Raw genomic sequence first — 24,134 nt, 5'->3', positions numbered from 1 at the left:
TCCAGTCTGCTACTTTATTACTGATAAGTCATTTATTGAAATCTATTTTGCATTTGACAATCAATAATGACAAAGATTACATTTTGGATTTCTCAGAATCATATTTGCTAAAAGAACCTGTACAAAGGATGAACAGTTATTCTTTTTGAAAGAGGAAAATATTAAAACTGATAATACATTTGGCAAAACTATCCTGAGGTGTACACTTACGCAGTCTTTGAAAGATTTCAATAGTAAGCTCTTACTTTTTAACTGGAAGAGCTATCTTTAAAATTAAGGTATGTCATCATACAAGTCTTGGAAAAGCTATATGATTATTTTGGAATAAGACAGTTTTACAGTATTAAATGTGAACCTATTGATCAGTTTTCCTTCCTACATAACTGGAAGCAACATGGTCCTAAATCTGAAATTATATTTAAAATAAAACATTTCTGTAAAGGAGAATTATCCACAAAAATATGAATCTTATTATTTAAATAATGGTAATAGAACACAAATTAAAGAAAATCACCAAAGTTATATTATTGAAAAATATTGTTTTCTAATTGAAAAGTCAGAATGAATTTGGAGCATTCTTTACAATTTTGCATGAAACTATTAGGTTTCATACCAGATAATCTTTCACAAAAGTAAAAAATATGAGTATAGGAGGTAGCTTTGGATTCTCTTCAAGCTATAAAAGCTAGCTCCTATAAAAGTTTTAATATCCCAAAGTGGTGTATACCCATTATTTCATATTTAATATTGTGTAATAACACCCATATTAAATAGGATGTCAATTCAAAATGGTTTTTCAATTGAAAGTAATCAAATAAAATATTTATCTCTTAAAAACATATCTTGAACTGAGAATCAAAATGATATACATTTATTAAGTGCAATAAAATGTGAGATTCAAAAGACTATCTTATTGTGTTGATTTTTATTTTTTTAAGTTTTATTTGCGGAACGTGCACGTTAAAAAAGGTAATTAAAAATTATTTTTTGCCTGAAAGAACACATCTCTTCTGATTACACACTTCTCTCCACAGATTCGTTTGAGTCATCAGTTCAAAATATGCTACTGATTTGTATGTTTTCTATGAAAATATCTACCAACTTTATTTATGTACTAAGAAATCTACTTCAGTGAATTTAAAAAAAATTGAGTTACCTTCTTGCATATAGCAAAACAACAACACAAATAGAAAATCACAGCAATAGAGAATATTGCTGGTATGGCCTCCTTTTTTTTTCTCTTTTTTTTTCTACAAAAATTGGAAGTTTTTATTACATACCCTAAGCAGTTATTACAACTGCATGTCCCATTTTTAATATTAATTAAAATTGCTGCCTTATTACAATTTATATGATAAGGTTATAAATAAGCTTAATCCTTCCAGCTGACATTAATATTATATGACAAGGTTATAAGCAAGCTTAATCCTTCCAATTGACATTATTATATGACAAGGTTATAAGCAAGTTTAATCTTTCCAATCCACATTAATACTATACGACAAGGTTATAAGCAAGATTAAACCTTCTATTCCACATTAATATCATATGACAAGGTTATAAGGATGCTTAATCTTTCCAGTCCATATTTAAATGGATAGAAAATTATAATTTAATATTATCATAACAACTTGAAAAAGTTTTAAAAACATAATGCAAGCTATTGTTGAGTTAAAAGATTCATGAAAATTTAACCTATAAACACAAAAAGAATGTTGAAGCATGATGTTAAAAAATGAAACAGTCTGTGGACACATTTATTCCAACGAAAAGTCTGCTGAGGGAATTACGTATCAGACATTTACTGTTTTTGTCTTTTAACGAATTTTCCATGAAAAAAAATCAAAATGAAACAGAACACAAAAAATCATTATTATTACCACTACTATCAATATAAATAAATGATTACATTAAAGACTGAAAAAAAATATCTTGACTGATTTGCACATTCTCACTGTCATAGAAGGACATGAAACTTTTTAATAACAAAAATTTCAGTACAGTATTATATTACCTGAACACAACCAATAACAGTTCCATCAGTTTGAACTTCTGAAAATGAAACTGAAGTAATCACTTCTTCTATTTTAGGTGTAAACGTTGCTGTAATCTCTTCTCACATTTATTGCTGCAAACTATCATCCTATTGCAAGTTCATAAGATGTATTTTCTTTAGTAGCTAGTAATATATTTGGACTGAGCATAACTATATTTGACAAAACAAGACTTAATAACTTATCAAAACATTAACATTAAGCAGTAGAAAAAATCTAGACTTGTAACCTACATTAAAATGTGTCAGAACTGTTTGTATCAGGTGACAGACAAACCATATTCAGAAGGATCAGCTTTTAATACATCTTAACTGACAGCTGTAAAGCAGTTTGATATGTATTCTTAATTTTATGAACTCTACAAACATGATACAATACTGTATTCAATGTTTATCATTTCTATTTCAATTTACAAGAAGGATAATAAAACTACCATGCATAAGTGAGTGATGTGGTTATTTTTGTGTATACCAGTAGGAGACTTAAAAAATAAGATGCTAACAATATTTGTGCATAATCATTATCTCCTTGTTTGTCAAGACAAAAGCTGTAGTTTTGTATATCAAGAAACAACTGTCAGGCTGGAATTTGTACCACTTGTTAACTTCACTGAACATAAAAGAACAACAAGAAAACTGATCACCTTTTAGGAATTATTTGACATTAACGCATATTGTATTTGATGATTACAATAACACAACAAATACATATATCTATCCTTGGCTCATGAAGCAGGTTATGAACTTTCACATTTATTGAGTGCTCCTGTTTTTTTAATCACTTCTCATACTGATCAAAATAACCATTCTACATTTTCTCCATTTCTGTGACACACAAACACATATGCAAAACAGGTGCACAAATTCTTGAACTGAAAAATAACAGCAACAACAAAATATACGGGAATATTTATGGAGAAAATATCCAATAACAAACCTCTACCCACAATAATAGAACATAACCTCTATGTTTTACTCAGATGTAATCAACCCTATCATTTAACACTAATTCTTCAATAATCAAATGATAGACTACGCAATAAAACTTAACATGAGTGCAACAAAGCACTGCACGTATATATAATACCAACATTTCATATGACATGAACATATCATACACTGGTGGGCTGAGCTTGGCTGGGATTAATCTTAGGAAAATATTGCATGTTAATATAACACAGTTGATTAATTTGTTTCCAAATATATCCAAACTTTACAACATAAAATAAACGTAAACCTTAACTACATCTTTTATCCCTTACACAAAAAATATTTACTAAAGCAAGCTGAGGGAGTCAACAACTTCTATATCTTAAAAATTAACCCTCTTAGATATTACAAAATGTTGGCAAATTAAATTGACCATTAGCACATAATTTTGTTTTTCGGGCAACAGTTCTATTCTTAAAAATCCTTTTCAACATTATCATTTGAATTATTATTAATAAGCAGACTTTACGAAAGCTCTGATGTGGGGGGGGGGGGGATTACAAGAGTAAAACTATTATGATGAAATCCCCATTTAGTATGATTATAAGTGGTTAAAACTAGGGATATAACACCCTTGTATGGTCCTAACTTCATAAAAGAAATTTTAAAACTAAAATTATTCACTGCTTTAAAGAGTATTACCTTCTTTCAGGTTCCTATGTTTTAAATTTGCACATAACAGGTTTAAACTAGAATTATATTGTATATGTATGTAACTATGCTAGAAATTTTCATAAATGTTCATTTTTGTTAATAAATATATATTTTTCTATCTATCAAAAATTTTTAGTATATAGACCTGACATGTAAGTAAGAGAACATGGCTGACAAATACTTGCAAGACACAAATACTGATACAATTGTATGGTGTATCATGCCTGATAATTACTGACAATCATTGTCAATTTTGGTACTTTTTGTGCATATTAAGAATATGTTTTGTCTGAGAGTTTTTATATTCTCAGTTATTCACACAACAGCTATCTGTACATAGCCATCCCTGAATATTAAACTGACATATTAGACAGAAAACTGCTAGTCAACAACATACACCACTATCTCTTGGACTACTCTTGTCTGATCAAGTGGTGGGAACAGCAGAGTATAATTTTTGTAGTAACAGGTCATGAACAATTAACTCTTGGATTCATATTTTTTCAAAAATGAGAACCACTACACCACTCTTAGCCCCAGGATTAAGTGATAAAAGTCTAGAAAGTGTTTACTTCTTCCTTGTTATTATTCAAGTGTTATCATTAGAAGGTAAAAAAAAAATCCTTGTAAGCCTAAGTGAAATATCTGCTAAGATTTTGAAAATATTTGAAACATTAGTATTAGGCCTATTATATTTCTTAAAATTATATTCTTCATCTTGAAATTCTCTAAGGGACTAGATAAAGAATGTACTATTAAAAATATAATAGGCCTAATACCAACATCTTATGATACATACAAATTAATAATATTCATGCTTTGCCAGCTTGACACAGCATGGTTTAGTGGCTTTGGATTCACAGTTGGATAGTAAGAGTTCAAGGCCGGCCCTTGTTATACTGTTGTGTCCTTGAGCAAGGCACTTTACTTAATTGTTTCAGTCTAACCAGCTATATTAAGGGTACTAGCTATTAGCTGTGGATTAACTTGCAGTGGATATCCCATCCATGAGTAATGTATTACCATTCTCATCTGCTTATGCCACTTAAAACTGGAGATCGAAAGCAGTGGCCTTTTGTGCCTTACAAAACAAAGTACAAATTTAACTTAACTTCCCCAACTTGGAAAAGGTTTTTCATGTCATATTATTTGAAACAGTTAAAAGTTATTTAAGGGTCACGAATAAGTATCCAGGTCATTTGTATCTATTCATCATGCTGAAATATCTGAGATTACAAAAATAATCAATAATATCTTTCAAATGAACTGACAAACAGAATACCCTATATCAAATTAACAATCAAAGATTCCTTTTTTCTTGGTTCAACTTAACAAAATTTTATATTAATATTAAAAAGAACTACATTTACATATAATTATGACTTAACAACTGAAATTAAAAGAAAACCTAAAGAGGTAATTAGAGAGCATTTCCTTAGACTATTGCATTTATTGATTTCTTGTTGTATTTGTACATTGAAGAATTTTAACAACTTAAACACATACCCCAGTTTGACTTTTATTTTCAGTGCACACCAAAAAAATTTTTAAAACTGAATTAAGTAACAAAATACCACATAAATAAATTTGCCAAAGTCGTGCTACTAGTAGTCAATTATTCAAGTATGATGCACAAGTAACGCACATATGGTGTGATGATCAGATATCAATTGTTATCATGGTTAGTAGCCTAAATACACCTATTAATTAGTAACATTGTTTTGTATAAGTAAATACTAAATCCTACTAAAATAACAGGTTATGAACCATACATGAGAAAACGAAATATAAAACAAGCTTTCTACATCTACTTAATTGATAACAAATTCAAATCAACGTAGCATAGAAGTCACTAAAGCCTTAATGCTACATTTGGAAAAACATTAAAATAATTTGCTAATTCATGTTTTTAATGGGGAATATTCCAGTCAACGCATCAGACTTCTTTCAAGACTCAGAACCGAACACAGAAATAGTAATTTTTTGGAACTTCCCTGAAAGTGACATGTAGGATAAAACTACAGCACACTTCCACTTTTCTATAGTCACTTAGCTTACATCACCCAGAGTTGGTTGGATTGATTACTGTCACCTTTTGTATGGTAACTAGAAACTGTCTGATGATATACATAAATTATTTTGTTTTAAGAATTTTGCCCAAGAGTGAGAGAAAAAAAATACCATGAAATAGACTTTTGGCTTCCATCACCCATAGTTGGCTGCCTCGATTACAGTAATTGTTTGCAAAGTAAGGGGTATGATCACCCAGTGTATATAAATTATAGTTAAAACATGAGTTTCAATTTAATTGAAACAGATTCTTTAAATTTCACAGTGTCTAGGTTTCAGTTTCTTTCAGTCATCCACATGCAAAAAAAAAGCAACTTGTGTTTATGAAACACCAATGCCCCATTAAAGTCACTTATGTTTAAGTTCCTTCAATTTAATTGACTGATCACCTTCCAAAGTTAACCAGGTCTAGAAATTTGTATGTAGTACCAATTATGTAAATTTTGTTGATACGTGTATTGAAATATCATGTTGACACGGTTAGGGAACATTTTCTATGTACAAGTGACCTTTTAACTTTGACCTTTAACACACGAGTAGGGACATAAAAATTAATGAAGCTGACATAATATTTTCTTTACATAAACAGGTACTGAAGGACACCAATCATAATTAAATATCACAATATATTTCTTAAAAATTTTAGAAACAATACATGCATTTTAGAGGGTAAAATCTGCTGTAACCATCACATAATAAGTAACAAAAACTTCAAATAAGGTTAAGAACAATAAAAGTCTTTTTTAAAGTGTACATAAAATGGGCATTTTCTGATTACAATATGATAATCATACTGATATCTTGACCATTGCAGCACTGATCGACATGCAACTTGCACAAACCATAAACAGACAATGCACTACTATGGGCATATAATTAGAGTTCAGGGTAGGTTCGTAGAGATCGTGATTAGTAATAAAATTGAATTAAGTATGCGTGCTCCCCACGCTTGGTATTGCTGGTGCACAAAAATCATAATCGTTAGTTGAAATTCCCCATTATGTTTGTTTGGTTGTCAAGGAGACACACTGACGCAACATCACAAAATTTTGTCCAAACAGAACCCTTGGCTATAATTCTATAATAACTCACGTTTTACCCACAGCACAGTTCAATTTTGAAAATGCCCAAATTAAAGCTTGCTTCTTCAGCTCAGCAGGCTAACAAAGCCAAAACAGGAAGACAATCCAAACAGAAGACCCTGAAAATGACTGGCATTCAGCTTGTATGTATGTATGTATGTATGTATGTATATGTGTGTGTGTGTGTGTGTGTGTGTGTGTGTGTGTGTGTGTGTGTGTGTTATATATATTGATGAAATACACATCTACATATTTTGGCCTAAATAAACTAATTTTCTCTCTACCCTATTTCTATTGTAAACTTCCTTTCTGCATGCATTCTGGCATGCTGAGTGTTCTCTGTTGGAATGCACTTATGTTTCCTTATGCAGAAATATTAAGTCATGAGAAGGGAAATTAACAAGGAAATCCTATATTGGGCAATGCCTCATTGTAATATTCTGTTAATTCATATCCTAGGCCTAACACTAAAGTTACTAAGTTTTTACATACTGACTGGTAGATTGAAATACTCTTCTACATTTCGTTTACACCCCCCCCCCATAGAAGAAATCAAGTGTTCACAGTATTAACAACTGCATTAGTCATTAAAATTTTAAAGTACTGTTAGTTTTATTACAATAATAGTTCACAGAAATGATTATGTAAGTGAATGTTAGTGTTTTTTACGTTATGAGCTGAACAAGATACAGTACGAATACTTGGTGCAAAAATTCCAAACCTCCTCTATTGCAGCATTTCTCAATCACCGGTTCACAAATTGGCACTGGTCCATTGCAACTACCTTACTGCTCCATGGAATTTCACACAAACAAATGAAAATACAGACCATTCATATGTAAATTGTAATGGTTTTTCATTGTACTGGTACTTTAGTGGATGGTTACAGTTAAGGAGGCAATGAGTCAGTCCCTGGTATTGAAAAGGTTAAGAAACACTGCTCTACTGGATGTGAGAAAACATTAACCAACATTCATAGTAACACTGAAGTTCTCATCAAAAAAAGCTTGTCTATTTTAAACAAATGCCCCACTCTAAACAATAACACAACTTCTTTACAGATAAGCCTATTATAAATATCTTTAGCACATTGTCAACTATACAGTGTTATTTCTATACCTCCCCTTCTTTACCACACTAGTTTCGTAATATAATAGTTAAAATTTTTTTATTTCCTGTTTAAATCTTGCTGGTTGTTGTTGTTTTTGTTTGTTTTTTCTTTTGCCTTATGCTACTATAAATGTTCCAACTGAATGAATATGTGTATTTAATACTATCGATTAATTAATACAGTTGCTGAAGATGGAATGTGAATATTCCAACATGTCCGACAAATAAACGTACATTGCTGAAAATAAAGTGTCAAACGTTTGCTATTACCGTCATTCTACTGATTATTATCAAACACTGAAGTTGTGTTTAAAAGCACAGAATGTGAGGTCTTAGAGCTCACATATTCAATTTCAAAATTATTCAAAGTATGGCAACCTCATAAGTATATTGTATGTATGTCTTGTATAGTAATATCACTAGCTGTAAATTATTCAAAGAAATTATTTAGAATCATAGAAGTGTTTAATTCCTTAAAATATTTGAAAAACCTTACCTTTCACGTGTTCCGAGTTCTCTTAGTGTTCTTAACACTTCTGCTTTTAAATGTAACTATTGAAGAGCCTTCAAATTGAGGTAGTTTTAAAATTAAAATACATTAAAAAAATAAAAGTTAATTAAAGCTTATGAAGGTTGGTTTTGCTGAATACATTTGATTCAATCCATGTGTCATTAACAACCATCACAGTATTTCAAATTCATCATCATGTTATGCAATACTTGATGATTTCTGAATTTTCCCTGGAATAAGCTTTATTTTTTTTATACCTAGTAGTTGAGCCTCCTCATAAGAAGTGCATGCAAATTTATAGATAACAAACTACTACTTATTTTTAAGTATTACATCTCTGAAAAGAAAAAAAGACACATCATAATTATAGACCTAAAACAAAATTAATTTTAACTGTGGATAAACTCTGTCCAATGTCACAAGCTAACTTCTTTTTGGTATACTGTTAGTTGTCCTAAATAAGGTAACACTGTTACTACTGGTTTTCTTGGTATACCAAACATCAGTTACTTCGATACTACTAGGAATGTTCGGAACTCATCAAGTATTACATGTCTTAGAATGCAATATTCCCGTCATCATTGAAAACTTTCACCATAATGAATTGAGTTGATTATGAGAAGCAATTGCTCAAAAACAGTTTGATAGCTGTTTAACTAAAGCCTGGATTGAATCATCAGAATTAAACAATACCACTACTCTTAAGTGCTTCAGTTAACACCCAACCTGCAAATCAGGGAGACATGTTTGGTTGGTTGATTCCCAAGTGAAGTTTACTGGTACTCTCTTTTTTTTAATACAGAATAGAAATTTCAACTTCTTGCAATATCTGGAATCTGAATTGTCCAACAGAGTGGCCAAATTTCAGGGTATTAGGGAGTAAAAGCTATACCATAATCCAAAATCTCATGAAAAACATGGAAGTGATCACATATGGTAGGCAATACGAGATACGATTCCTCAGCTCTACAAGTTTCTCTGCGGTTTTTACAGATTTTATGGGCAGACATGGCCAAGAAAGGTTCAACAAATGTTACTTGCAGCTGTAAAGTGATTAAGTGTGGTACTTGCCTGAACATGATGGACATTTCTACTATTTTGTGTAGGAGGAACACAGACTTTCCAACCCTTTACAACCTGCATCTTCAAAACTGATTGCTATTGAGAGGCGAGTTCGTTTGGAAGTGCAATTGTTTTAGGTTAACAAATCAAAGCCCCTTTATTGGAGCAAATTTTTTTATTCTAATTCAAATACTGAAAACCATGACAGCCCTCTGTAGCCCACCCACTCCCCCAAATTTGGTCTCACTGGCTGGGTGTTAAAAAAAGCTGAAATAGCTTTGTTTTGCACAAATTTCCAAATAGATTTGTATAAAAATATTTTGCAATGTTTATTCCAACTACCACACAAAAATCAACTGAGTAGGAATGACGAAGAGATCATTAAAGAATTGTTTCTAATTTAGTAAATTCCAAAAAACATGTTTTAAACAGATTTGAAAATATCCCATTCCAGAGTAGCCTACCATTTTATCATTTGTTAAAAGTATTCCTAAAGTAAGTCAACAAAATCATATAGAGCATACCCCAACAAAAATAAAACAATGCCTGAACTACTTATACTGACAATTTCTATCTCTTAACTATGCTTAGACAAATTCCAATTAAACATGAACATTTCATGCACTAACGAATGGGAAACACACAGAGTACTGTGATTGGCATCATTTATTTCTAAGAAATTCCTAATTTAACATTAAGGAGCTAAGCAATATATTTTGTGAACTTCAAAAACAAAACATTTAGTTGTACTAAAATAATTATGATTAACAGTAAGTTAAAATTAAAAAAAGTATATTTTGGCTTTCTTTAATCCAAACTTAATTTATCATTATTATATTATTAGATTTCTTTTCTCAGAATCAAGTTTTATTTTAGCACCAACTAAGTAACAATCCTCAGAAAAAAAGTGTAACTGTGCCAAAACCAAATGACAATTCTCAGAATGTAGTATGTCACCGAATCTCTAAAATAGTACCTATCTGAAAAAAACTGATACCAAGTTGTATCTGGTATTGTTAGAACTGGAATTTTTTGTTCAATAACATATCCAAGATTTGCAAAAATCACCTTTGGGGAGATTTTTTTATATGCTAATTGAGTTGGGTTTTTTTCACATTTTTCTCAAAAACACTAAATACAAAATTTTCAGCTTGATAAGTCATGAATTATGATGAAACTGCCAAAATAGGTTGCATGTTTAGAAATTTGTAGAAAAAATAATTTTGGTCAAGTTTTGGGGTTACAGAATAAAAAGAACTTGTAGAAAGGAAATGCTGTAAGTAGTGGGAAAGCCTTTTTCTTCTTCATAGCTCTGCAGCAATCAAGAAGAACAACTTTTAAGTGCCAGAGGGCTGGTCCTGACTTTTCATAGTCTGGTTTTGTTGGCTGAAATAACCCATAAGAAGGCTGGTCTTGTGCAAATTCAGAGGCTTGTTAGATTCATTTTAAAAACTAGTTAACCTGCCAGATGCATTTTCCTTTTTTGGCATTAAGAGATGGCCATGGTTCATTTCAAAGCATAATGAAACCAGAGAAACTTTCTCATAAAGAACCAGACAGTAAAAACCAGAATTAAAAATTATAACGTTCTTTTGTTCATTTTAAAACCTGTTATTTAATTGCATTTAATTTAATTCACATGTTGTGAAGAGGGTTATGCAATGGCTAGCTGTATTTTAAGTATTTAATTAATAAAGATAAAAAATAGCATTACATCAAATACATATTTTGGTGGTAGCTACCCAACAGCAAAACATTGCAAACAAACAGTACACAAAATAAAAATCATGTTTAATTAAACTAAGTACACCAAATGAGCAAAGTTTGCTCAAGTCACCAAAATAACACCATCAAGGAGGTTCAAGCGATTAGTAATTGACCAAATTTTTAGAAAGAAGTTATGATAGTCTATAAGTATGCTAAGTACCACCACCATTGGATGTTACCTTCACACTTCACTTTTGGATTCCACACCAAATCCTGAAGATCTCATGTGGAATTGGTTATTTAGTGAATTTACATATATAAATTCCCAACAAAATGGATTTGGGATATTAGAGATTCAAACTCTTGTTCCAATAGCACTAAAAACACCTTGGTAACAATTTTATCCAGGATTAAGCCTACAATGACTATACTAATGAAGTCTAACTGAATCATAATTCACAGTTTCACTGTATCACCAACTACATAATATGTGTTACAAAAAAGTGTACCTATTGACATTCCTCAGAATGAAACCAGTGTCATAACAGTGACATTCCTCAGAATGAAACCAGTGTCATAACAGTGACATTCCTCAGAATGAAACCTGCATCACAACAGTGGCATTTATCACTAAGTAACGTTCAATACAAAAGTGTAACTGTGCAAAAAATCAAGTGACATTCCTCAGAATGGTGTTTAATTGTATTATAACAGGGGGACATTTTTCAAAATAAAGTTTAATTTATCACCAATTTATCAGAAATAAGTGTAGTTGTGCAACTTCATAATGAAGTCTAACAGTTATAATAACAATTGAACTATACTAAAAGCATGAGGCATTATTCTAAGTGAATTCCAAAATAACTACTAACAGGGGCACTACTCAGTATCTTCCAACGAAACAAAAACAAATTATCAATCAATCATGAAGATAAATCAGTGGAAGAGTACAATACCCACTTTTGGATGTTTTTTTGCTGTTCAAACGAAATATACAACTCCGTAACAAAACTTAAAATTGTTTCTTCAATCTGAATTCATCTCCCCTTAAACTTACATTAGAATCAGTAATATCTAACAGGTTTCAAACTTGTATTTCTTTGTGGTGAAAATGACAACTGATACAGCAACAAAGATGTTACAAGACCCTTAACAACAACAAAAACGCAGATAGACAGAGTTAGTCACATCTTCAAAACAGAATCAAGTTTCTTTTAAGTCCCAAGTCTTTATTTTAAGCAAAAAAAAATATATATATACAGGAGGGGGTTCAGCCAAAGCCCCTATTTTTGTGATGTAAAAAAAAATTATGCTTATATAGTTATAGTGCAGCTGCTTATGCTCTTTAAGTTTTTCTACATAGTCTACATTCTTCTGATGAAGCTTTTTGGGCTTGAATAGACATATGCCCCCAGACCACCATAGCAATAGCATGCTGATTGTGCTTTGTACAATATGTGTTGGCTTTTGATCTCACAAATTAGAGCCTCCCCTTTCAAACATTCTGTGTATGGGCCTGTATATACCAAATTGCACAAGAAGCCTTAATGTTAAGCCAAATGTAAGACAATTTCACCATGCTTCTGTACACAACCAATTCCAATAGTAAATCCTCTAAAGTTTGGTAAGCTTTTTAAATATTGCTCATATATCCCTCTAGGTACCAGACAGTAACAAATATATGAAGTAAGTTGAACCTTTATATCAAGATTTTGTTGATCTAATATAGTAGTTAATACACTATTAAGATATTATTTTAAGCATGTATAGTGACTAATGATTAATTATATATTAATTTCAGATAAAGGAAAAATAAAACTAATAAAAAGATTATATCCATAATGGCTTCAATCCTATAAAAGATTAATGTCTACAAATGCCAGTAAATTTTGGTATGTTCCCTAATCCATGCATTTGATGAGAACTATATATGAATTATAATATGAAAACTCATTTCTACAAAACAAAGAAGAAAAATAAAGCCCATCAAAGTTTAATGAAAACTAGTAATTTCAATACACTAAACATCTTCCAGACAATAAAATAACTTTTTGTTTGTTTGTTTGTTGTTAAGCACAAAGCTTCCCAATGGGCTATCTGTGCTCTGCCCACCACAGGTATTAAAAACCAATTTTTAGCATTATAAGCCCCGAGACTTATCAACGAGCCATTTGGGAGGACAATTTTGTTACAAGTTAAATTAGCAACATTTACTATGGAAATAAAACTTTTTTTTCTTTTATCTTAAACAGATAAAAGATAACCTAAATCAAACCATGAGGAAATTTCAGTACTGTACTTTTTGCTTTTATGGAATTCACACACTGTTATTTCAGTTTGTTCTCAGGCACTCGACATTGCACATGAAATGATAACACTAAAGGTAAATAACTAACAGCTGCTGTTCATCAAGAGGCACTCTAAACAAAACGTTTTGTATTGTAAGGTAAATCCCAGCCAAGCTGCTTACAAGGATACACTTAACAATCCACAATGACATCACACAGAATCCTGTTGAAAAAGTCCATCTTACATTAATGTACAAACACAATGGACAGGCAGGATTTAAATGGAGCATTAATCAATATTATCCATATTGAATTTCCTGAATTCACATGAGACAATATAAAAAACTTTCACATGTACATAATATGGCTAACTATTTATCAGAACCTACTAGTTACAGGTATTACTAATTATAACATGATATGAAATTATTTTTGTGCTTTTTCTGCTAGTAACCACCAGATGGCACAGATGGTAGGAAGTCCACTTTTCCAAAGCCATGAAAACATTCTAGCGAGGTAAAACATCCCAGTTAGAAAATACTTAGGTGTCACCTCCTCCAAATATTAAGAGTTCACTCAGTTTGTTGGCTGGAAAGAGCAGCATCACCACGGCAAATTGGACATGTTCGATTTGACTATGAATAAAAATGAAAGTAACCACCTCAATAAGTCTGATTATAAAGAGAAGCAAGCATAATACCATAATAAACTGTTTCATCACATGTCACCTTAATTTTTATCATTATCTTTTTTATATAGTCTCACTAACTTTATGACAAGTTAAAAAGTACAAACAACAGGTATGTAACTACTTAACTAGTATATAATAAAAACTTTTTTAGTTATTTGACACTAAAAGTAAACAAAGCGGATGATTTAAAAAAAATAAAAATCATAACATCTGTTTAGATGCAACAGACTTAATGACAAAATGTTCAAGCAACTGTATGAAACATACCTTCAGCCACTTGTCGACACAACGAGCATGGAACTCGTGACTGCAGGGTAAGACACGGAGGATCTGTCTTGCCTCAAAATCACACATACAGACAACACAGGAAGTTTGATCAGTCTCGTGTTTGTCAGAATCAAAACGATACGAAGGAAGCTGTTCAATTTCTGAACAGAAATAAAAAAGTCAATATGAGATGCAATAATTAATAAAAAAAATACACCATATCCATTTAACAACAAATCCTTTGTCACGTTCAACATGTTGTTAGCTCTTTCTTTTATTTTTTGGTTCAACATTAATTAACTAGTTCCACTCATACAGCTCACAAAATTTTAAAAGAACTTGGTTTATAAATCATATATATAGAAAAACTAATCTCTATATGCTATAAATACATGTATATCTATGAATCTCTATATTATTGACTCTTTTTGTATGTTATTAAGTATTCCTATCTTTACAAATTTAAAACTGATCTGTTCTTGTATTCTCGTACACAATATATTAACATCATAGATGGTTTTTGTTCCAAGGCTAAGCACTTCCTTACTATTTTGTAACTTTTTGCATTAGTCTTGACATAATTTTGATGTAATGGCTGTGATTAATGAAGTCATGTCACTATGTATGCTCCAATGATGTCATTTAAATCACTAATCCAACAACATACTTTGGATCATTTACCCAATGATGTCATTTAGATTACTTATCCAATGACACACTTTAGATCACTTACCCAATAATATACTTTAGATCACTTACCCAATGATATACTTTAGATTACTTACCCAGTTTACTTACTTTAGATTACTTAGTTTTTCTGTATGTGTGCTTGGAAATAATTGATCAGAATCATATTAAAGTTAGATATGTAATACTTGCTTCTAAACAACTAAGATACTTTTTTTTAATTTGGCTTAAGTTTAACTATCAAAAAATGCAAACTTTTACTTACAAGTGATTGAATTATAGAATGATTTCTCTAGTTATAAACCTGATAACATTATCAAGTGGTTACATAGCTGATGGATCTACTAGGTATGCCAAGAACTTAACAATAAAAAACTTACCACATTTAGGAAGGCCTTTAGGCTTAGCTTCACCTAACCTTTCAGCCAAATTGAGCAAGGCCTCATAATTTTCTGCTTCCGGAGATTCAGGATTTGTGATATCTGGGGCAAAAGCTGGCACTAAAGGATTGGAAAGCATTGCTCTGTCGAAGGATTTAAAAAGAAAATTAAATTCTTGAGTCTACATTTCTTAAATAAAATAAAAATCAAATTTAAACACTGATTCAGACACGCACATTTGTCATTCTTGCATCTTACCCAATTTTCTAGAGCTGGGTGATTCACTTGATTAATCAACATAATCAGTTACTTATGACCATCAATTAGTATCATGTAAAATAATGGAATAATCTAAATTACAATTAAATCAATTAATGTCACAAAAATAATCAACCAGTGTTTCCAGTTTCTGATTATTCCAACTATTCAGTCATTGAAAATATATTTAAATTGGTTTATGTAATGAAAACAATCAACTAATTGAAATTGGTGTATCTAATTATTAGTTTTCAAATATTCTAACTATTCAGTAATTGAACAACCAAAATTGCAATTGAATCTATTAATGTCCCAAAAATAAACAATTAATCAAAATGAGTGTTTGTACCTGTTTTCGCTTAAACCAAATGTCCAATAATAACCGAAATATTAGCATTATGATTTTTCATTATTTATTTAATTCAAGGTTCAACTTACGAAGATAATCAACTGATCAAATTAGGGTTTCTGATTATTACCATTTTTGATTATTCAAACTATCCAAGTAGTTAAAACATTGCTATTATGTTTGTTTGCTGTTAAGCACAAAGATACAAACAATATGGGCTAATTATGCTCTGCAAACTGAGGTTGTTGACATCTGAATTGTTGCATTAATGTATTTTATGTATAACTTAATACACATAATATTAGACAAAACATGTGTCACTTACACTATTAATTTATCATATTAGCAGATTGATCATAAGTACTAATGAAAGCTACTAAAAGATTAATATTTTTTCACTGTGTTATTGTACAGTAAAGCTGGTTATATACTGCTTAATGTAGACAACTATAACAAATTTATTCTTCAACTGTGATCTGCACCACTAATATTTAGCTGTAAACAAACTTGGGGAACCTACAATTAATTATTGTTGTATCACTAGTAATAACCAACTAAAATATGATTGGACTAACAATAACAATGCTTTTATACTTTCTCTCTGTTTTTAATTTCAGAAAGTAGGTAGGTAATTGTGTCAGATTTCATGAACGTATGAACGAAAGCAAAAAACGAATATCAAATAACATAACCACACTACTTCTGCCATATTCAGTGCCAATGAGGCCTTGATAACTCTTTGCTGTTAAAAAATTATTAAATTTTGCTATTAGATGATAATTTTTACATGATCACCAGAAGAAAATAAAGTTCTCACAAGATACACTTGCTTAGCTGTTAGATCATAATTCTATTCGGCATTTAAGTTAACAAAACTTTTTATGTTTTACAACATAATTAGTTTCAGTTAACAGATGATAATTTTTCTTTGTTGGGAATGAACTAATGTCTAATGTTGACCATTTGCTTGGTTGATGATATTTTTAAAACATTATACAGAAAAAAGAACACTGGTAAATCTAGGTCAATAACATGTTATTCTAAACTTTATTTTTCTTACAGGAAATGAAGAATAAAGCCTGAATGAGGTGACGGTGGTGCAGCGATTACAGCACTTCGCCATCTTCTGTTGTTGGCACGTCGGTTCTGATTTAACCTCCGACCATGCGAATACGATCCCTAAAATAAACATAAAACAGAAGTTAGGTTCATCATTATACTTCAGATAATTATTTTATATTTTACATTGTACACAACATAGTGCACTACTAATACCAACAAATGGTTGAAATTGTCTTTAATTGGCCTAACTTATGGACAACCACAAGTAAGATGTTTCATATGAACATTTTAATAGCAGAACAATATAAAAGGCTTAAAAAATTTTATTTCTGTGCAAAGTGCTTTTAATTTCAAGCAGGGAAAGCTATAACCTAAAATAAAATATTTAACAATTTAATCAGAACACAGAAGTAAATTTTACATAAAATCTTAAAAAGAAACTTACTTAACTATAAACCAGGGCATGTATATTTTATGTATATATTTCATACTTTGTACAAAGAAATTTAATCTTAATGCTTTTAATTTCTCATGTAGATTTTTGTTTTCTACCTTCAAACAATATCAAATATGCCTTACATAAAAAATATATATAATTGCTTGAGTTTAACATCAGTACATTGCTGGAAATCTTATAAGTTATCTCTGTTTTTATGAGTTATTGGTGGGTTAATCATCAACATTATCTTCAGTATCTTGACTTGAAACTGGTCTTGAACACACAAGTTGATTAGCTTCTTCTCTCCTATATCATCATACCAACTATCTTTTCATAGTTGAGAAAGCAGTAGATAAACACTGAGAAGTTAATAACAGCTATTCTTTGATGATTTCTCTTTCTCTATTTTTAAAATGCTTAGTGTATCTTACATATTCTCTATCACTTTTTTCTATGCATAAATGTTTTGTCACTTCTCTTTTACAATGAATATCACAAAGTTTTGTTGCATTTTAACTAACAACTCTCACCAAACAGAGAAAGTCAGGTTGAGGCTGGTAACCCTGTGCCTGGTCCTGCAGGAGGTGGGTTAGAGGTGGAGATGCAGTGAGAGAAGATCCATGGTGTCCTAATGGTGGAGAGAGACTTGGGTAAGGCGAAAGACGAGGTTCCATCACTAAATCTAACTCACTGTCTTGAACCTATGAGAAAAAGGTAATAAATTTAATCAATACAACCAAAAAATTACAATAAATTTATTGTTGCTTAACACAGATTTCAACCAATATGGTTGAAAGAATACATTTGAAACAACACAGAACAACAACTTGTTGATACACCAGTGTAAGATAATATGATACAACTGAAAGTTCTGCATCTAATGGTTTAGTTATTCTCAAATTACTGCTTGTTTGATGACTAATGTTAGTTGTCACAATATGGTATTTTGCATAAATTAATAAAAATTACTATGCTAATTACTTTTCCCAGAACACCTTCAACAAAATTTTCTGGTTTTTTCATGCTTCAAATTTGATAATAAAGTAAAAGTTCTCCATTTTTCATTCAGAAAATACAGTTTGTAAACTGGGTTAAATATTACACCGCAAGGTCCAAACCACAGCAGCTTCAGTCAGCCTAACTTATCAACAGCCATAAGTCATATTAATGTCATAAGGTTTTCATCACTGTTATTGCTGTACAATGTCTTAAGAATTACACATCTTTTCATAGCAAATAACTATGAATAAGTATAAGTCTCAAGCAGTGAGAAACTGTTAAATATGCACAATTTATTACTTATGAGAAAAGTTCATAAAAAAACATGTGAGTAGAAACATTCAGTAATATAATGAACTCTTTAACTCTAACATATTAACTCTTTAAACCCATAATCTTTTGTGCTTCTTGCCGAAAATATTTTCATGATTTCTTAATAATATTGCCATACCTTATAAAACTTCAATTTTCTTAAGCTTGTGGATAATAACATGGTTTGGATCAGTTTTCAGCCATAGAGCATAAATGTCACCAGATGCTTTCACCTTTCACTGTGCAATGGGTAAATCAAGATTTTTTTCAGCAGGATGATGGCAGCATCCACTGGGTTTAAGGAATTAATCACCAAAAATATACATTGGTTGTTTTTATTTAAAAAACAAATACCTGAGGCATGGCTTGAGATCCTTGGTACTGTTGACGTTGGCTAACAGGTGATGGCATAGGGTTGGCTTGTGGTTGTATGCAAGGAGCGGAATGGGCAGTAGGAGAATGGAGGAACAGAGGGTGATGATACTGCTGCACTGTAGACTGAGGAGGAGGAGGTGGATGGGTGGCATGCATTAATTGGTGACCTTGATTAAAACAGTTACAAGAAAACCCTGTTGGATCCATTTGGTGATGGCTGGTGGAAATAGGTGGAGCCGGATGGCCTGTATTTCCTCCAGGGAAAAAAGGTGGAGAAAATAGTTGAATATGACTGTTCCCATTTGAATTTCTATTACAGACTGGTACTTGAGTAGAAAATCCTGCAGCCATTGAACCCTGACCCTGTAAATATTTTAAGTTTAAGCTATTTTGCACATCAATTATATTTTACAACTGAAAATTGTGCAAAAATTCATTCTGAAGTTTTTAACTGATAAAAAAAATTAAAATTAGGTATCTAAGCCTTATGAGTGTTAGCAAATAAATTAGAAAATATGTCATTAACAAAAATTCTACATTAGACAAATTATACAGTAAAAATACCTTGTTTCAGAGTCAAGGGGTCTGTAACACAGTGACAAAATGTACTTGAAGACTTGATGAAAATTATTAAATTTAAACACCAATAAAAGCCTCAGATAGTTTGCTATTCAAAAAATAAATGAAATATATTTTTCAATGTCATCCAAAAATTCATGCAACTTCACCAGCAAATTAACAAAATAAAAAAATTTCCATTTTTACCTGAGATATATCAAACATATAATTTTGGTGTGGTTGCTGTCCCTGTGGTGGTGAACCTGATGGGGGGAGACCTGGATGGGGAAGGAGTCCCACCTGTGGATGATGGTGTTGCCCGTGTAGTGGTTGTCCAGACTGTGATGAAGCAGCTGGAGATTGAAATGGCCTATGTTCAGCTGAATGATTGTTGAAACTGTTAGTAGGTCTTTCTCGAAACCTACTCTTTCGTGTGTTAGGGCTATTAAAGAGAGAGAAAGATGACACAGTTTAACTATAAAAATGGATATTGTCTGGGTTTCTTGTTATTAAATATTTTCATTGATTTTTTTCCTGTCTCTCAGTTTTTCAGTAAACTGATTACAAATATTGCATGTAAGTCTATATCTCTACCACTTGAGACATATCAGTCCAAAATTAACATCATTCCTACATAAACATATATCCATTACTTTTAAAGACCTACAAAAAATACTAAAGTTTTAAGCTGTTTGGTTCAAAAATAACTTGAGACAGAACTAATTATGTATCTCCAAAATTACTGTTTCCATCTTTAAAAAATTCAAAGCATGGATTATCAATACATATATATTTCATAACATATTGTAACATCAACAACCTAACAGTACACTGATGATTACAGTTTACTTCTATGTAATCATCAACTGCTAACATAATTGTTTACTAAAAATAAAACACCAATTTATGAACAGGCGCAGGCTTAAAATAATAGGTTTAATAAAAAGATACAAAAGTTAGTTTGTACTCAGAAACCCTTAAAAGGAATCTTAATATGGTCACCATTGTTTCTGTTTACTATTTGCATATCAAAAAAACAACAGCTTTCTAACAGATTCAGTTTAAAGATTTATCTTTCATATAACTATCTTTACTCCAAAGATAGAATAATAATACTTCAGCAGGATTTGCTCAAACCTAAAATATTATTGTTATAAAAGAGCTTAAAACAAATCATTCAACAATTACGAGTCACTGTGAAGTCTTGTTATCAGTCAAAATTTGAAATTTAATGATCAAATTACACCATCATTTCTACTGATTGCATAGAACCTTCTTTTTATCTTCACAAGGACCAAAAAAAGCATCATAGACCCTCCCTATATTCAGACTTACCTGCTGAAGCTGCTTCTATTGTGTATAAGACTAACAATGCCATAAACGTGCAAGTTAATGAAATTTTTGAATAAAGCATTATTTTCTTTAATCAAACACTACAGGTTGAGAATCACAGATGTAGAACAATAAGCAAATGTTACTAAAAAGAATTAAACAATTTTCATTTTGGCCAGCTGATTCCCTTATTAAATTGAAAGTTTATAAGCTTTTTGGATCAAGAAGGCAAATTTGTTATTTCATCTCTCTACCATAACTCAGTAAGAGCTCAACCAAGCCAGTCATCTTGTTTAGTGTGTTAAACAACACACAACTGCTTTAGAACAAAACTACTGTTCTGTTGTCCCAACTTCAACTTAAACAGTACCAAGATTAAGTAGTTCCTAAAGAATGTCTAAATTACATTTTAACATCAACTAACTGCAATCCTGAAGTAGCTTTAACCTCATACAATAAAAAGTTACAATGCTTTGTTAAAAACATAATATTTGACCTCCTCAAAACAACATTTGCTTAGCAAAAATAAAGTTAGCTACATAGAATGTTTTGAGTCTTATCAACACAGCTAAGTCAGAGCTTATAACAGAACATTTTTAAAAGAACTATTTTAAGTAATTACATTTTTATACCAGAAAAAAAATGTCCCCTCTAAAAGTGAAAGGGAATAATGAAAGATTTTTTTGTAAAATTTCTCTGTTTACACCAAAGAGATATCCTTTGGTCAAACTGGCAACTAGTCTGAATCAATCACAGTACGTTCTTTTCCTAAGTCATACATGATATACAGCAATAATGTAATGCTAACAACCATGCTGTCCTTTTTGTGACTTCAGGGGATTGAAGACCATCTTGTTAGCTAGTTGGGCAGACATTCCACTTGATCTTGTTTGATCTCCGTGTCACGGAGAAGATCTATACGAGATAAATAGTATCAAACCTATATACGAAGATGTAGCCATCATAAGGAACCAAGAAAATGTCATTTTCAGGGCCTTTTTTGTTTTACACATAATTACTATGCTCTGGTTTCTGTTGAAGTGAAAAAAAATGCATAAAGCTTAATTTTGTAAATAAATTTTAATACAAGCATATGAAACTGAAACTACCGCAGTGCTCCAGGCAAGGGGCATACCAGTGTAAATTCCCAAAAATCATCCATTTAAAGCCTTAAATAATATTGAGAAGTTGTTTTACTGCTGAGGAAAACAAATATGGGTACTGCCACTAACAATAGTACAGTAATTAATAACTGCATTTTTGTAGCTTTCTGCAGTTTTGCAGAAAATCTGCACAGTTCACACAGTAGAGCTACAAAATAAGCAGTCTCTGCCAGAAATTTCTATTGGTGCACTTGTGAATGACCCAATTTTGTGTAAAAACATTAAACAAAAAGTTGTAATGTCATTATTTGTATTTATCATGACTACATCTGGTGGTTTAATTTGCTAAATTAATCCTGTGCCAAATTTCACCTTTTGAAATAATAAAATAATTCATAATTAGTTAATTTACTTTTTTTTAATCACAAAATGTTACTGCTGCACTTTGTAAGAAATTTAAAATTACTCCTGCTAACAGAATTCTAGGAGCAATTACTCTTTACAGAAACAAATTATCTGGAGCACTGCTATTCATTCACAGGAAAATTGGGATGAAAAGAAATTCAACTTGACACAGATGAGCAATCATTTTTATTGTAATGAATGTTGCATTCTTCCATTTTGTTTTAATTCTTGTGTAATAATAATATAAATTATACAAAAAAAAAATTATTAAAATTTTCTGCTGTGCACATCCTATAATAGATGTGTTACAAATGGTACAAAAACTTGTATGTATATATCTTCAACTGGCTATGTTGTTCAAACACAGATAGAATCCAACAAAATATTTTCAAAAATCTCTTTCAGACTCATTTATAAAAATATTAAATACATTTACAAAGACCAGATAATTTAAAACCCAGCTACATAAGTTATGATCAACTGACTAAAAAAAAAAGATTTTTAATACAAGTTTAATAAAATATAAAACAAGACTTTCAACTTAAAAACTTTATTATATATATTTTAATCCACAATATTAATACTGTTTGTTTGTTTAACACCACAAAGCTATACAACAGGCTTCCTGTGTGGTACCCACCCCAAGCTGTACCATTATAAGCCCTCATGTTTACCACTGAGCCTCATGGACAATATTAATACTGATAAAATATAGTAATTACAATAGTATGGAAAACTCTTTATCTCTACAGGTAGTATGTACAGTGTTTTGATCTGCTTTAAAAAGCCATTTAAAGTAAGTTGATCTTTTGAAAGAATTTTAACAAAGTTTAGCATTCTGTAGATTGTAAAAGGTTTCACTTTTCAAATGAAAATAAATCACACCTGTGTCGGCACCTTGGAGTGTTGCAACACTCGGGAAGAGTAAGATGACGCTGAGTGAAACTGTGTCTTCTCACTCTATCACTTGTCGATGCATGCTCCCAGTGATTATTTAGTAAAGAGGGCGATGCTGAGTTTGAAGCTACGTCAGCTACACCATGGGATACTCGCCGACGTTTTCTTGAGGGGCTTTCACTCTAGAAAGATCAACATCATTTAACTGCATTAACACTTTTTTATCCTCTCCTTACTTATAACATCAGGCATATATTAATGCCTATTGGCAGGCTAGCTTTCATAGACAAGCTAGATTTCTGTTTGTGTTTGGATAATTATACATCTATCTATGCAAGACTTCTAGTTTCAATAAAAAATCACTTGTCCACTACTTTAAAAATCAACTTTCATGAATGGCACAAACTATGAGTTAATTATTGGATTGTCAAATTGTTTTCCCATCCTAAAATTAACAAGCAAGAATAATTTTAACATATTTGCATGTAAAAGG

At 31.0% G+C, this 24,134-nt stretch overlaps 1 protein-coding gene across 1 annotated transcript in view; it reads right to left on the bottom strand.

The window, feature by feature from the left end:
- LOC106465987 (E3 ubiquitin-protein ligase RNF38-like) overlaps nucleotides 1-24,134 on the bottom strand; it is a 76,285-nt gene continuing 52,151 nt past the window's right edge. Inside the window, exons 5-12 of the mRNA XM_013926236.2 lie at nucleotides 23,630-23,823; nucleotides 20,112-20,346; nucleotides 19,326-19,709; nucleotides 18,191-18,361; nucleotides 17,220-17,338; nucleotides 15,553-15,695; nucleotides 14,486-14,646; nucleotides 1-14,162 (exon numbers count right to left, since the gene is read on the bottom strand). Of these exons, the coding sequence (XP_013781690.1) occupies nucleotides 14,100-14,162; nucleotides 14,486-14,646; nucleotides 15,553-15,695; nucleotides 17,220-17,338; nucleotides 18,191-18,361; nucleotides 19,326-19,709; nucleotides 20,112-20,346; nucleotides 23,630-23,823 (1,470 nt within the window). The 3' untranslated portion in view covers nucleotides 1-14,099. The remainder of the gene's footprint in view (nucleotides 14,163-14,485; nucleotides 14,647-15,552; nucleotides 15,696-17,219; nucleotides 17,339-18,190; nucleotides 18,362-19,325; nucleotides 19,710-20,111; nucleotides 20,347-23,629; nucleotides 23,824-24,134) is intronic.

Source organism: Limulus polyphemus, unplaced genomic scaffold (assembly GCF_000517525.1).
Source record: "Limulus polyphemus unplaced genomic scaffold, Limulus_polyphemus-2.1.2 Scaffold2114, whole genome shotgun sequence".
In the NCBI taxonomy this organism is placed as follows: domain Eukaryota; kingdom Metazoa; phylum Arthropoda; class Merostomata; order Xiphosura; family Limulidae; genus Limulus; species Limulus polyphemus.
This window is presented reverse-complemented; position numbering and strand designations above follow the sequence as displayed.